Source organism: Moschus berezovskii, chromosome 2 (assembly GCF_049115385.1).
Source record: "Moschus berezovskii isolate FMDL1 chromosome 2, NW_MosBer_1.0, whole genome shotgun sequence".
Lineage (NCBI taxonomy): Eukaryota > Metazoa > Chordata > Mammalia > Artiodactyla > Moschidae > Moschus > Moschus berezovskii.
In genome coordinates this window covers 69,461,797-69,474,320 of record NC_142461.1, presented here as the reverse complement: position 1 = coordinate 69,474,320, position 12,524 = coordinate 69,461,797, and the positions used below count along the sequence as shown (strand labels likewise).

General features: G+C 36.1%; 1 protein-coding gene across 1 annotated transcript in view; it reads left to right on the top strand.

Moving 5' to 3' along the window:
* Nucleotides 1-9,609, top strand: part of DPP10 (dipeptidyl peptidase like 10) — an 822,212-nt gene extending 812,603 nt beyond the window's left edge. Inside the window, exons 22-26 of the mRNA XM_055397567.2 lie at nt 2,926-3,025; nt 3,279-3,337; nt 3,446-3,518; nt 6,681-6,754; nt 8,645-9,609. Coding sequence (XP_055253542.1) covers nt 2,926-3,025; nt 3,279-3,337; nt 3,446-3,518; nt 6,681-6,754; nt 8,645-8,779 — 441 coding nt within the window. The 3' untranslated portion in view covers nt 8,780-9,609. The remainder of the gene's footprint in view (nt 1-2,925; nt 3,026-3,278; nt 3,338-3,445; nt 3,519-6,680; nt 6,755-8,644) is intronic.
* The last annotated feature ends 2,915 nt before the right edge of the window (nt 9,610-12,524 follow it).

Below are 12,524 nucleotides of genomic sequence, written 5' to 3'. Positions count from 1 at the left end.
AGAGAATTTTCAGTCTCTCAACACTTTTGCTCTATAATTGCTGTTTATTTACATGCTTCGCATGACTCATTCACTTCTTCATACTTCTGAAGAGGAGCAGAATATGCCATCCCAGAATATGTCTCTTTGGCAAAACCTTTTTTTGAGCTGATTAAGAAACAGCATAAACAGGAGAAGCTTTAAAAACATTGGACATTTACATTTATAAAGAAAATCTCTGTTTATGTTTCCCTCTCTTTACCAGGAAGTGAATTTTCTTGTTGTTTTTCAGGCCCTAAGATATATCTGACTTTTTGCCACTCCATGGACTGCAGCATGCCAGACTTCCCTGTCCTTCACTATTTCCCACAGTTTGCTCAAGCTCATATCCATTGAATCAGTGATGCCATCCAACCATCGCATTCTCTGTTGTCCCCTTTTCCTTCTATCTTCAATCTTTCCCACTATCAGGGTCTTTTCCAATGAGTTGGCTCTTCGCATCAGGTGGCCAAAGTACTGCAGTTTCATCATCAGTCCTTCCAGTGACTATTCAGTGTTGATTTCATTTAGGATTGACAGGTTTGATCTCCTTGCTGTCCAAGAGACTCTCAAGAGTCTTCTCCAGCACCACAGTTTGAAAGCAACAGTTCTTGGATGTTCAGCCTTTTTTACTGTCCAGCTCTCACATCCATTCATGACTATTGGAAAAACCATAGCTTCCACTATGCGGACCTTTGTCAGCTAAGTAATATCTCAGCTTTTTAATATGCTGTACTATTGTTTTTGACTACTCCTCCCTTTTCTCTGCATCCCCTCCCTTCCTTGATTAGCAACTATTTGAACCTGCCCTTTGGAACTCGGGAAAGGCCATGGATGTTGGAATCTTATCTACTCCCTACAAACAAGAAAAGGGGGACAGATAGTCTTCTGTGCCCCATAGCCCCTCAGACCTGCTCAGTTTCAACAGGGAAAGGGAAGAGGGGATATAGGTATGTTAAAAGAGAGTAAATTATTCTGCGTCTTCCTTGATGGCTCAAATGGTAAAGACTCTGCCTGCATTGCTGGAGACCCAGGTTTAATCCCTGGGTGGGGCGAATCCCCTGGAGAAGGAAATGGCAACCCATTCTAGTATCCTTGCCTAGGAAATCCTCTGGACAGAGGAACCTGGCAGGCTACAGTCCTTAGGGTTGCAAAGAGTTGGTGACTAATGCTTTCACTTTCTTTTCAAGTTAGTGTTAGGAAACACGTGGGGCCTTAGAAGAATAGACGGGAGGCAAGGCTTGTGACACAGTGAGTCTGGGTGTGGTGTCAATATCTAGTCTCTTTTCCTGTGACAAGAATCAATCTTCCCTCATTGATGAAACTTCCAGGGAGGGGCCCTTGAACAATTGATTTACTTTTGGAGGATCTGCCTTTAGGCAGATAAAGGCATTCAGAGAAAGAGAAAGCCTCTCTCTGCATTTGCTGTTTTTGCAAGTGCTTAGGAGAAGGTAGTGGCTACCCACTCCAGTATTCTGGCCTGGAGAATTCCATGGACTGTATAGTCCATGTGGTCACAAAGAGTTGGACACGACTGAGTGACTTTCATTTCACAGCTCAAAATAATATGCCAAGTGGCGTACTTTTGGATGGTGTATTCTGCTGCTCTTCCCATATATTCTGTCAACCACTATAGTAATGTCTGATTGCATTTTTGGACTTTCCAGTACCCATTTTTAAATGATGCTTTAGATAAGCATAAATGACATTATTTATTTCTCATTTCAAGAGTTATAGAGAAAATAACAGTTTCCTATAGCACCAAAACACACTAGAATCATCTGCAAATCTTTCACAAGTAGAGCTTATCATGAACCAGTTCCATTAGAATGTCTGGAATAAGGCTTGAATATTAATATCTTTATTAATAATACCTATCACGATATTCCAATGTCTGGCCAAATGAAACACAACACCAAGAGCACAGCAAAAATTAATTCCTAAAATGCACTGACAACTTAGTAGGTCATCCCCTTAACCCATCATTACTATAGTTATTAAAATCTCCTATTGAATTTTTCTGGTCAGAAAAATGGTCTTCAAAAGAAAACTAAACACCTTGATTTATATATTTTTTAAATTTATAATTAGATTTGTTCAAAAGCATTTCAAGGTGGACATTTAAAAATTGAATTTAAAAATAATCCAGCACATCTAACTAGCAAAAGTTTTTATCATATATGAGTTCTTTCAAATGTTTAGTTGTGTGGATTGAAAACAGAATCTGTACTTGTGATGATATATATTAAATATTTAACACTTCTTTCTTAATTCTTAACAATCATAATTTTGAATGTTTTATTAAATGAATATGCTGTTTTATTAAAGATATATGTCTAAAATGATATATGATTTAATCACTGGACTTCCCAGGTGACACTAGTGGTAAAGAACCTACCTGCCAATGCAGGAGACATAAGAGATGGGGGTTCAACCCCTGGGTCATAAAGATCCTCTGGAGGAGGGCATGGAAATACACTCATGTATTCTTGCCTGAAGAATCCCATGGACAAGGGAGCCTGGCAGGCTATAGTCCATAGTCACAAAGAGTTGGACATGACTTAAGCAACTTAGTGTGTGTGCACATATTACCCTGAATGCAAATTATTTTGGAGCTATTCCCAGATATCAGATCAAAGAGCAAATATTTGACACTTGATGATAAATAAATTTTATATTTTACCTAAAGTTATTGAAATAACATTATATAAAAATTTAAATAACTTTTCAAAATTTTCATCTGTACATAACAATGTTTTGGGTATTCTTTGCTCAAACCTGGAACATTATGAGACATTCTGATATGTATTTAACTAACAGTGACCAAAAGGTAAAACTTTAAAACGTCTCCAGGAATAATCAATAATCTTACACATACATAAACTTTTTTTTTTTTTTTTTGGCCAGGGCTATGGTGGCTATATTGCATCCATGATCTTAAAATCAGATGAAAAACTTTTTAAATGTGGATCAGTGATTGCACCCATTATAGACTTGAAGTTGTATGGTGAGTACTTCCTATAGACTGACCTAAAATAATGTATTGATTTATAGAAACAAAAGTCCTCATATAGAGATGCTCAATTGAGGTCATTTACCATGTATTATCAGAGATGTTTTCATCAGTTTATCACCTCTCTGATTCAATCAGTTTTACTGGTGCGTGACAATTAAATGTGAAAGGTAGAAACTAAATAATGAAATGTGCTAGTCAAATGGTTTTTAGTGTATCCTTAAATTTCTGTTTTCTTGGATCACAGCCTCAGCTTTCTCTGAAAGATATCTTGGTATGCCATCAAAAGACGAAAGCACATACCAGGTAACTAACTTAAAAACAATGAATAAAAAATAGTATTCTTATTCTAAAAATTCTGAATGAAAATATAGGTTAATCTCTATATACAAATTTTTGTGTTTTTATTTATAGGCATCTAGTGTGCTACATAATATTCATGGCTTAAAAGAAGAAAATATATTAATAATCCATGGGACTGCTGACAGTAAGTAGCTACATAGTGTCATTTGCTGCTACTGATTGATGGAGTCTGACCTTGAACAAAGGGGCACCTGCAAGGATTTGCTTAGGAGGTGCTATAACCTTCTGGGGAGGAGAGCTGAAGAGAATGGCACAAGCAATCTGATACCTGATAGGAAGTGGACAGAAGGACAGAAGGACATCAAGACTAAGTGGAGGAAGCAATTGGGCTTGATGGCAGCCACTGTGCAGTAAAACTCTGATGATGGAAATGTCTGTGCAGCTGAACACAGTAACCACTGACCATGTGCACTTGACATATTTAGTATGACTGAGGAACTGAATTTTTTAATTTTATTTAATTGCAATTAGCTTAAATATAAAACACCATGTGTGGTTAGTCACTACTAGGACCATGTTTTTCAGTTCAGTTCAGTCGCTCAGTCGTGTCCGACTCTCCATGACCCCACGAATCACAGCACGCCAGGCCTCCCTGTCCATCACCAACTCCTGGAGTTCACTCAAACTCATGTCCACAGAGTCGGTGATGCCATCCAGCCATCTCATTCTCTGTTGTCCCCTTCTCCTCCCACCCCCAACCCCTCCCAGCATCAGAGTCTTTTCCAGTGAGTCAACTCGTCGCATGAGGTGGCCAAAGTATTGGAGTTTCAGCTTTAGCATCAGTCCTTCCAGTGAACACCCAGGATTAAATGGACTCTAACCTGAAAAACAGCAGCATAGCAAAAGGTGCCAACACTGAGATGAAATTCTGATGAGATTTCTTACTTAAGTTAAAACAAAAACCAAAAAAAGCACTTTTATATCATCTCCTTTTTTATTATTTTATACATTGGATATGGATGTGATTGATGTTACTAGTAATAAGTAATATCATTTTATATTCACCTGAAGTGTTTGTGGTTCAAAGAAATTATATCTTTTTTCTCATTATTTTATGTGAAATTTTACAACAGGGGCTGAGTATTTATAGCTCCACTCACAGATGAGAAAAATCAATTTCAAGGAGGAAACTGATTTATCCAAGGCTACCTGGCAAGTGAACAAAGAGAAGCAAAGCCTTGAAGCAGTATTTCCTAATCTTAAACTTGTTTTTTGTCAGTCCACCCTGCCTTGATCGGTAATTTTATCCCATTTTACAGAGAATATTACTAACAAGGTCTTACAGTGAAGATAACACTAGCCCTCAAATTTAACTTTTAAGCATGTCAGGTCATAGTTAAAATAGTTAAATTAGAGCTCATATCAATACAGATATACAATATGTATATATTATATATGTGAATAAATAGGTAAATGAGGGAGAAGAGACAAATCCCCCTTAGGTAGATTTCCAAACCATTTTCGTGGGTGCCCTACCTCAAAGAGGCAAAGCTCAATCCTCCTCCCTTCACCCTACTTAGTGATTTGCTTCAAAAGACTACTAACTGATGAGAGCCTGTGGAATAGCACAGGGAACTGTCAGTGCTCTGTGGTATGCTTCACCTACCTGATAAAATGTAAGCAGACCTTCAGTGGCAAGCGACTCCAGTACTCTTGCCTAGAAAATCCCATGGATGGAGGAGCCTGGTAGGCTGCAGTCCGTGGGGTCGCTAAGGGTAGGACACGACTGAGCGACTTCACTTTCACACATTGGAGACGGAAATGGCAACACACTCCAGTGTTCTTGCCTGGAGAATCCCAGGGAAGGGGGAGCCTGGTGGGCTTCCGTCTATGGGGTCACACAGAGTCGGACACGACTGAAGTGACTTAGCAGCAGCAGCAGCAGCAGACCTTCAGCACCAATCACTTCAAAGGAAATGCACCTATGTGTTTGCTCACATACACACACAAATGTACTCACACACACATACACATATTCCATATGGGACTGATAGATTATATGTAGTCAGTCAATAGTAATATAATACTACCATTGTTAGTATTATCTTTACAAATTATCATCAAATCAGGAAACTCAACCAATTAGACTTTTAATGCCTCTATTTAGTTTTATCGTAGTAAGGGATACACGGCAATTATCAACATGCTTTGCACTAGAAACTAAACAGAAAAAAAAAATCAACTGGAAAATCCATTTGCACATTTATTTTCAGCTTTATCCATAAAGCTGAATGATGGAGTCTTTTTCAATTTGTTTCCTACAATAAACAAATGAGGTATATAGAGTATCATTTTACCTCAGTCATTACCCTATTTATTAGCATTTCTGGTAGCTTACATTTATGGAGCAATTTGCAAAGTTATTTAGAAATGACATGGTAATTTTCCCATTAAGTACAATAAGAGAATGTTGAAAAAGATTACGAGACTTTTAAAAGATGAAAATGATTATTTGGAGTCTTTTATTGTCTGCTCTGTAGCAGTATCAATCAGTACCATAGCATTAGAGCAATGAAGAAGTTTAAACTATTGGTAAGGCTGCCCTACTTTTACAAAGACAGTTGAAAAACGTTAGCTTAAAAGTTATTTACAGAAATTTGAAGATGCACAGTTTAAGAATGTACAGCCAAGGCAGCCTATGAGCAAAATGCTACACAAAATTATTGAAGTGATTTGTCCAAGTCTTCATAGCTAGTTCAGGTCAATGTTGCTGCCCACGCTTGGGCTGCTGTGCTGCTTATTTCAGTTTTATAGCTGAGGTTCGGAAGTAGCAAGTTAGAAGGAAAGACCAATATGGTCCACATTAAATATTTAACCCTGAGTAATGAGATATGCATGCTATTTTCTCAAGATGTGCTTTTCTTCCTAATTTGATATAAATCTCAGTGTTTGAGATTGACCCTAGTAATCCTCAGAAATGAAGGAGGCTGGTTTGCTGTATTACTATCCAGACAGGCATTCACTCTGTTAAAATTATTATCATGGTATAAAATATGTGAATAATTAGAAATAATAAATGACATTCAGTAAAGTAAATCTAACCACAATTCTGTAGAGTAAGTAGAGACTTAGTAGTAACTCCTGCTTTAATGTATTTTTTTATAATGTGAAGCTCAAAGTTTTATTACCATTGTATGGACGAACTTTCCAGGTAAAACTCAGTATCAGTCTTTTAAATGTGCACTAGATGTAAAGGAAAATACTTAATTTCTTTGAAAAAATGTTATAAAAATGTTCTAATCCTGAAAAATGTATTCCTTCAATATCATAATTTAATTTCTTGTAGCTAAAGTTCATTTCCAGCATTCAGCAGAATTAATCAAACACCTAATAAAAGCTGGAGTGAACTATACTATGCAGGTAAGCCACTTTTTCAGAAGAATGTGTTTTTCTACCTTAGTTTCTTGTCGTGAGATACAGAACACAGTTTTTGTATGATTCCATCTCCCACCCTTTTATTTGTTCTGTTTTTTTTTCTTCTTTTTTTTAACCAAATTGTCTTTACTTCCTTATTACAGTGAGAATGTAGATCATCTTGTTTACGTGTGAATTGCATAAACTCTTTCAAAAATGCTTGTTTCTCAGACGTTTATTCATATCACTGATAAGAAATTCTTTTAAAATGATAAATTTTATTTCCTTTCTGGTCTCTTTGTCTTTTTGTCGGTCTCCATCACTCTTTTCATGGAAGGTAGGGGGCGAAGTGTTTCAAGTAAATATCACAAGAAAAAAGGGAAAAGAGAAAACATCATTTACATTTTTGCATTCAAACATATTTAGTAAATATTTATCAAGGACTTAATTTACATGGGTCTCTATACTAAATGGGTCAAGAAGACATACTGAACACATCAAGGAACTTGCCATCTGATGGAGTAGTTATGAAAGGGAAATAAAGTTACTTTCACTCCTAAGCATTTGGAAGAACTAAAAGTGGTTCAGCATATCAAAAATATAGGCACCATGGTAAGAATGATGAAAAATGAATATGTAGCAATAAACAGTTGGAGGGTCATGGCACTGACCATAGACTGTGAGGCTTTACTCAGAGGGAAATGTGGCATTAGATAAAAACTTTATACCCAGGAATTAATGTGACAATATTTTCACTTATGTTTTTTTTTTAAAAATCACTCATGTTGTTTATATTGGAAAGGACACTGTCGAAGTAAAAATTTCATTGTGCAAAAGTAAACAAACAAGGAAAATTTTACTTGGGACTACTGCAATAAGGGAGGAAGACTAAACTCAACTTTTTTGAAACAAAGGGCTGGGGAGTTTTTAAGAGTCCCCATGGAGGGATTCATTGGTCCTGGTGTTTGGTAACAGACCAAGGAAAAGTAAAGTAAGTAAAAGTAAGGAAAGGAAAGGAAAAGTAAACTTTCTTGTACCTTTATGGTAAGAGATAGTTTTACAACTTGGAGACTGGGAAAGGGGGATGCTCTGTCCTTCAGTGTTACATTTCAAAGAGATGGATTCCCCGGACTTCCCTGGTGGTCCAGTGGTTAAGACTCAGTGCTTCCAATGCAGGGGGTGCAGGTTCCATTCCTGGTCTGGGAACTGAGTTACCACATGTTGTATGGTGCAGTCCCCCTGTCCTCCAAAATAACTAAAAGTAAAAAAAAGAGAAAGAGAGAGAGATGGTTCCCAAGTCCTTGAGAAAGATAGTTCCTGGATTGTAAAACTGGCAAAAGTCTGAAAGAAGATTTATACAAATTTCAAAGGGGCAGAGAATGAACTTACAGTTGCCAGTTTTCTACATTAAATATTCTAAAAGGAGGTCAGCGGCCTATAGTCAGGACGAAACTGTCTAAAATGTAGCTAAGTCGATATTAATGCCATCTTGTTCATTGTGAACATAGAAGGCTCTATCTTTTAGGACAACAAATCCTAATTTATTTACTTTATTTATTTATATTTTGGCTTGCAGGACCTTAATTCCCCAACCAGGAATTAAACTCCAAGCCCCAGGCAGCAAAAGGGCAGAATCCTAACCACTGGAACACCAAGGAATTCCCAACAAATCCTAATTTACAGGCATAAAATTGTATTTTGTCTCAAGTGTCTTATTTTGATCTAATTAAAATAAAAATGAAACATTTAGCATGAAAGACTCAGAATTGAATACCATGAGATTTTGCTTAAATATTGTTTTCCGAAGTTCCCTTGCCATGGAGCTGAAGTAATGAATTCTGAGAGAGAAGGCTTTCTTTGACAACTTTAAATCTCCTTTTCCATTCAATATCTTAGGTCTACCCAGATGAAGGCCATAACGTATCTGAGAAGAGCAAGTATCATCTCTACAGCACAATGCTCAGATTCTTCAGTGATTGTTTAAAGGAAGAAGTACCAGTGTTACCACAGGACCCAGAAGAAGATGAATAAAGGACCCTATTTATATAGAGCTGAAGGGGATATTGAGGCTCAGTGGAACCTAACCAAGAGACTGTAATACTGTAGATGCTCCAGAATTTCAAGGGCAGCTTAAGGAGATGACACTGGAACAGCACACTCAGAGACAATGAACTAGAATTTGAATACAGAAGTCCATGTCTACTGTGTTGCCAAGGGTGCAGAACCTGTTTCTTTGTGTAAGAAAAGTCAAAGGGTTGGTTTCCGGGGAGAAATTAATTTTGCATTAAAGTAGGAGTAGTGCATGTTTTCTTCTGTTACCCCCCCCATTTGTTCTGTAATTAATTGCTCTCATTTTAATTTCAGTGGCCACCATCATCTTTGCATACAATGCACAACTTCTCAGTACTACAGTCCCTGATCTTTGATGGCCAAGCTGCAATCTAACACTTTACTGTACCTTTAAAATAAGTGCAATTCCTTCATTGTCTATTATGATGCTTAAGAAAAGAGTCAGTTAATAAAACCAGAGTATTTTATGTAACTTCTGTTTATAAAAAGACATTTTTAAATGGGTCACAGGTCATGTAGAAATATGGGTTTCAGCACCTTCCAAAGTTCAGCCAGTTATCAGTAGATACAATATCTTTAAGTCAACACATGAGTGTACGTCTCACAATATGTATACACACGTGTGCATATGCAGTCAATAAATCTATCTTTATGTGTTATTCATGATACAGAGGATAAATTGATGACTTAGAAGAGATGCTTACAGGTTGTAATGGATGCTTTGTTTAATGAGCCAAATATGATGAAATTTTTTTTTCAATTCAAATTCTAGCTATTGCTTTCCTATAAATGTTTGGGTTGTGTTTGGTATTGTTTTTAGTGGTTAATAGTTTTCTAGTTGCAATTTAATTTTTTGAATATGATACCTTGTCACATGTAAATTAGGTACTTAAATATTAAATTATAGTTTCTGATAAAGAAATTTTGTTAACAATACTATACCACTGAGTGCTATTTTGCTCTTTTGGTGGAAAACATTTTTTTAAAACACTTAATCCTTTTTCTTCTCTCAATGAAAAACCAATTCTCATTTTCATTGTAAAAGCAAAGAGCTGGATTATTTCATTTGCCAGTTCTTATTTAGTATCCCATGCCTGCCCAGTACATCTGTTACTGTTTAATTTAAATCCTTCTAGTGAGATTTAGAAATGAAATACTTTTTATTCATTGGCCAAAAAAGTTCACAAAGAGCAGTGTTTACTATTTAAGGCACAAAATGCATTAATTTCTGTGCTGTGTTGACTTGCAGTAGTGAGTAATTGAGAGTGTAAAATAAATTTGACTGTAATCAAGTCAATTTAAGTCATGAGAATATTAACTTTTCTGACAAAAGTCAAAGAATATCTTCTCATTTCACTGGAGGGATCTTCCAGAAGAGATATCCAAAAGTCAAACACAGAAGTTCAGATAAATCTAGGCAGAAGACTGGGTTTTTGTGGTTTTAAAAATTCCTTAGGACAGACTAGATTATGATGACATCAGAATACCAGGAAGAAACTTAAAATTATTTCATGGAATTTCTCAGTAACCCTCTTGTTTTATGAAGGCATGAACCCCAAAATCTGGGTGTTTGGAAACACATAAGTTATTTTTGGGGCATTCTTCTTTTCTCCCGTATTCTTTGGAGTTGCATCTTCACTACTGTGTTGGATTCCATTTAAAATGGGGAAAACTTTTGAAAGACCCATTTCAGGTCTTTTTCAAGACTAGTGAAACACATTTTTTTTTTTTAAAGTATAATGTTTTAAAAAATAAGTGTAAAAGGAAAGTTTTGCCTATTTTATTAAGATGGAAATTTCTTTTTTAGGCTGATTTGAAGTCCAACTGAAATTTTTTAATCAATATTTTAAATTTCAACAACTAGAATTTTTATGATGCAAATAATTATGCTGTTTGAAAGATGTGGTGTTATTGTCTATTTGAGTAACATTTAAAAAGTATTTACCTTTTACTGTTCATCATTTCTCTTGTTTTATTATTATTACCAGTGTTTATTTTTCAATTAATTTAATGCAGCTTCTAGCATGAAAAACATTAGTCTGGAACCCGCTTTCACCTTTAAGGTTAAATAGATATCCAATGGAAACTATTGATTAGTAGGAAGGTGGAAAGCTTTTGTTTCTGTGATTATCTGGCTTTTCATAATTGGGCTATTTTGGATAAGAGAGATGCTCACTAAAATACACAGGCACCAACTATTAAAGCAATCATCTAACTGGATTTTGTCCTTTATACATTTGCCCTTTATCATAGTCTCACTATTTCATATGTGTTCATAAATTCTAATAGTTTCCTAGAACTTTCCAAGTATTATTTCCAGGAGCAAGCTGGAAGTGCTGTTTTCCCCCTAAAGTTAAAAAAAAAAAAATGACTCAAAATAAACTATAAGTTCCATAATAAGAAAGATAAGCAGTATTCAGTCATCCACAGAGATGAATATATAATATTTTGAAGCTATTTTTAAAAAAGAAAGCAATTTCTCATCTTAATTGTCTCCATTGAGGTTTCTTTTTTTTTTTCAGTGTAAAACATTTAATTTAAAAATGTTGACACTACAATATATAAAATAGCTATTATAAATGCACATAGTGTATTCTATAGCTGCCAGGTTTACTTTTTTTTTTTTTTAAGGAAACTGTAATTTACACTGTGGTTTAGACTTGTATCTTCACCCTTGAAAAAGCCCACATTCTATCACAGTGATGTATGGTCAGACTTAACAGCCCAAATTGTTAAACACTTGGATCAAGTCATAACCAGTTTTATTGCAAAAGGACCCTGTACACATTTATCAATTCTAATACCTTAATAGCTACCCAACAAGTCATTAACATACAGAAACATGCATCATGAGAAGCAAGAAATATCACCCATCCCTTCTGCATATTAGCAACTTGTCACTCCTGAGCAACAGTGCTCACATCACTGAGGTCTGTGAACAGTCACTTTTTGCATTCATCCTGAGTGAAAGATGGAATGACTTAAGTACAAATGCAACATATTATAAACAATTTCTTACCAAAAAACTCACAAATTAAACCGAAGTATTTTACAGAATTTACTACAAAACACCATAAAAACTGCCTTCACTTAAGCTCTCTCTCCCCGTATCCGGCGAGGTTTCTAAGTCAACACTTGGGACTAAATAGACTTTGTGGATTGTTTCAGTTTCTTGACAGAATTTAGGGCAGAGGACTCACTTCAAAACATAAATCTCAGGCCTCCTTGGTGGCTCAAGGGTAAAGAATCTGTCTGCCAATGCAGGAGACTGGTTCAATCCCTGGTCCCAGAAGATCCCTCATGCCACAGAACAGCTAAGTCCATGCGCAACAACTACTGAGCCTGTGCTCTAAAGCTAGGGAACTGAAACTACTGAAGTCCACGCACCCTAGAGCCTGTGCTTCACAAGAGAAGCCACCAAAATGAGAAGCCCACACATCACAACTAGAGAAAAGCCCCTGCAGCAATGAAGACCCCGCATGGTCATAAATAAATACATTTATAAAACAAACAAAAAAACCATGAATCTCAGTTCACCTGGAGAATGTGTCTTGATTGGATGTTTAGCATAGAAATCAACATTGAGGGTCTCACAGTTGTAGATCTACTAGAACGAGACGACAAACTTTTGTCTTTGCCATAAAGAAAATTACTTAAGCCATGGAGCTCAAATGGCAGGCTTTGAAACAGAAGTATCTGAGACTGA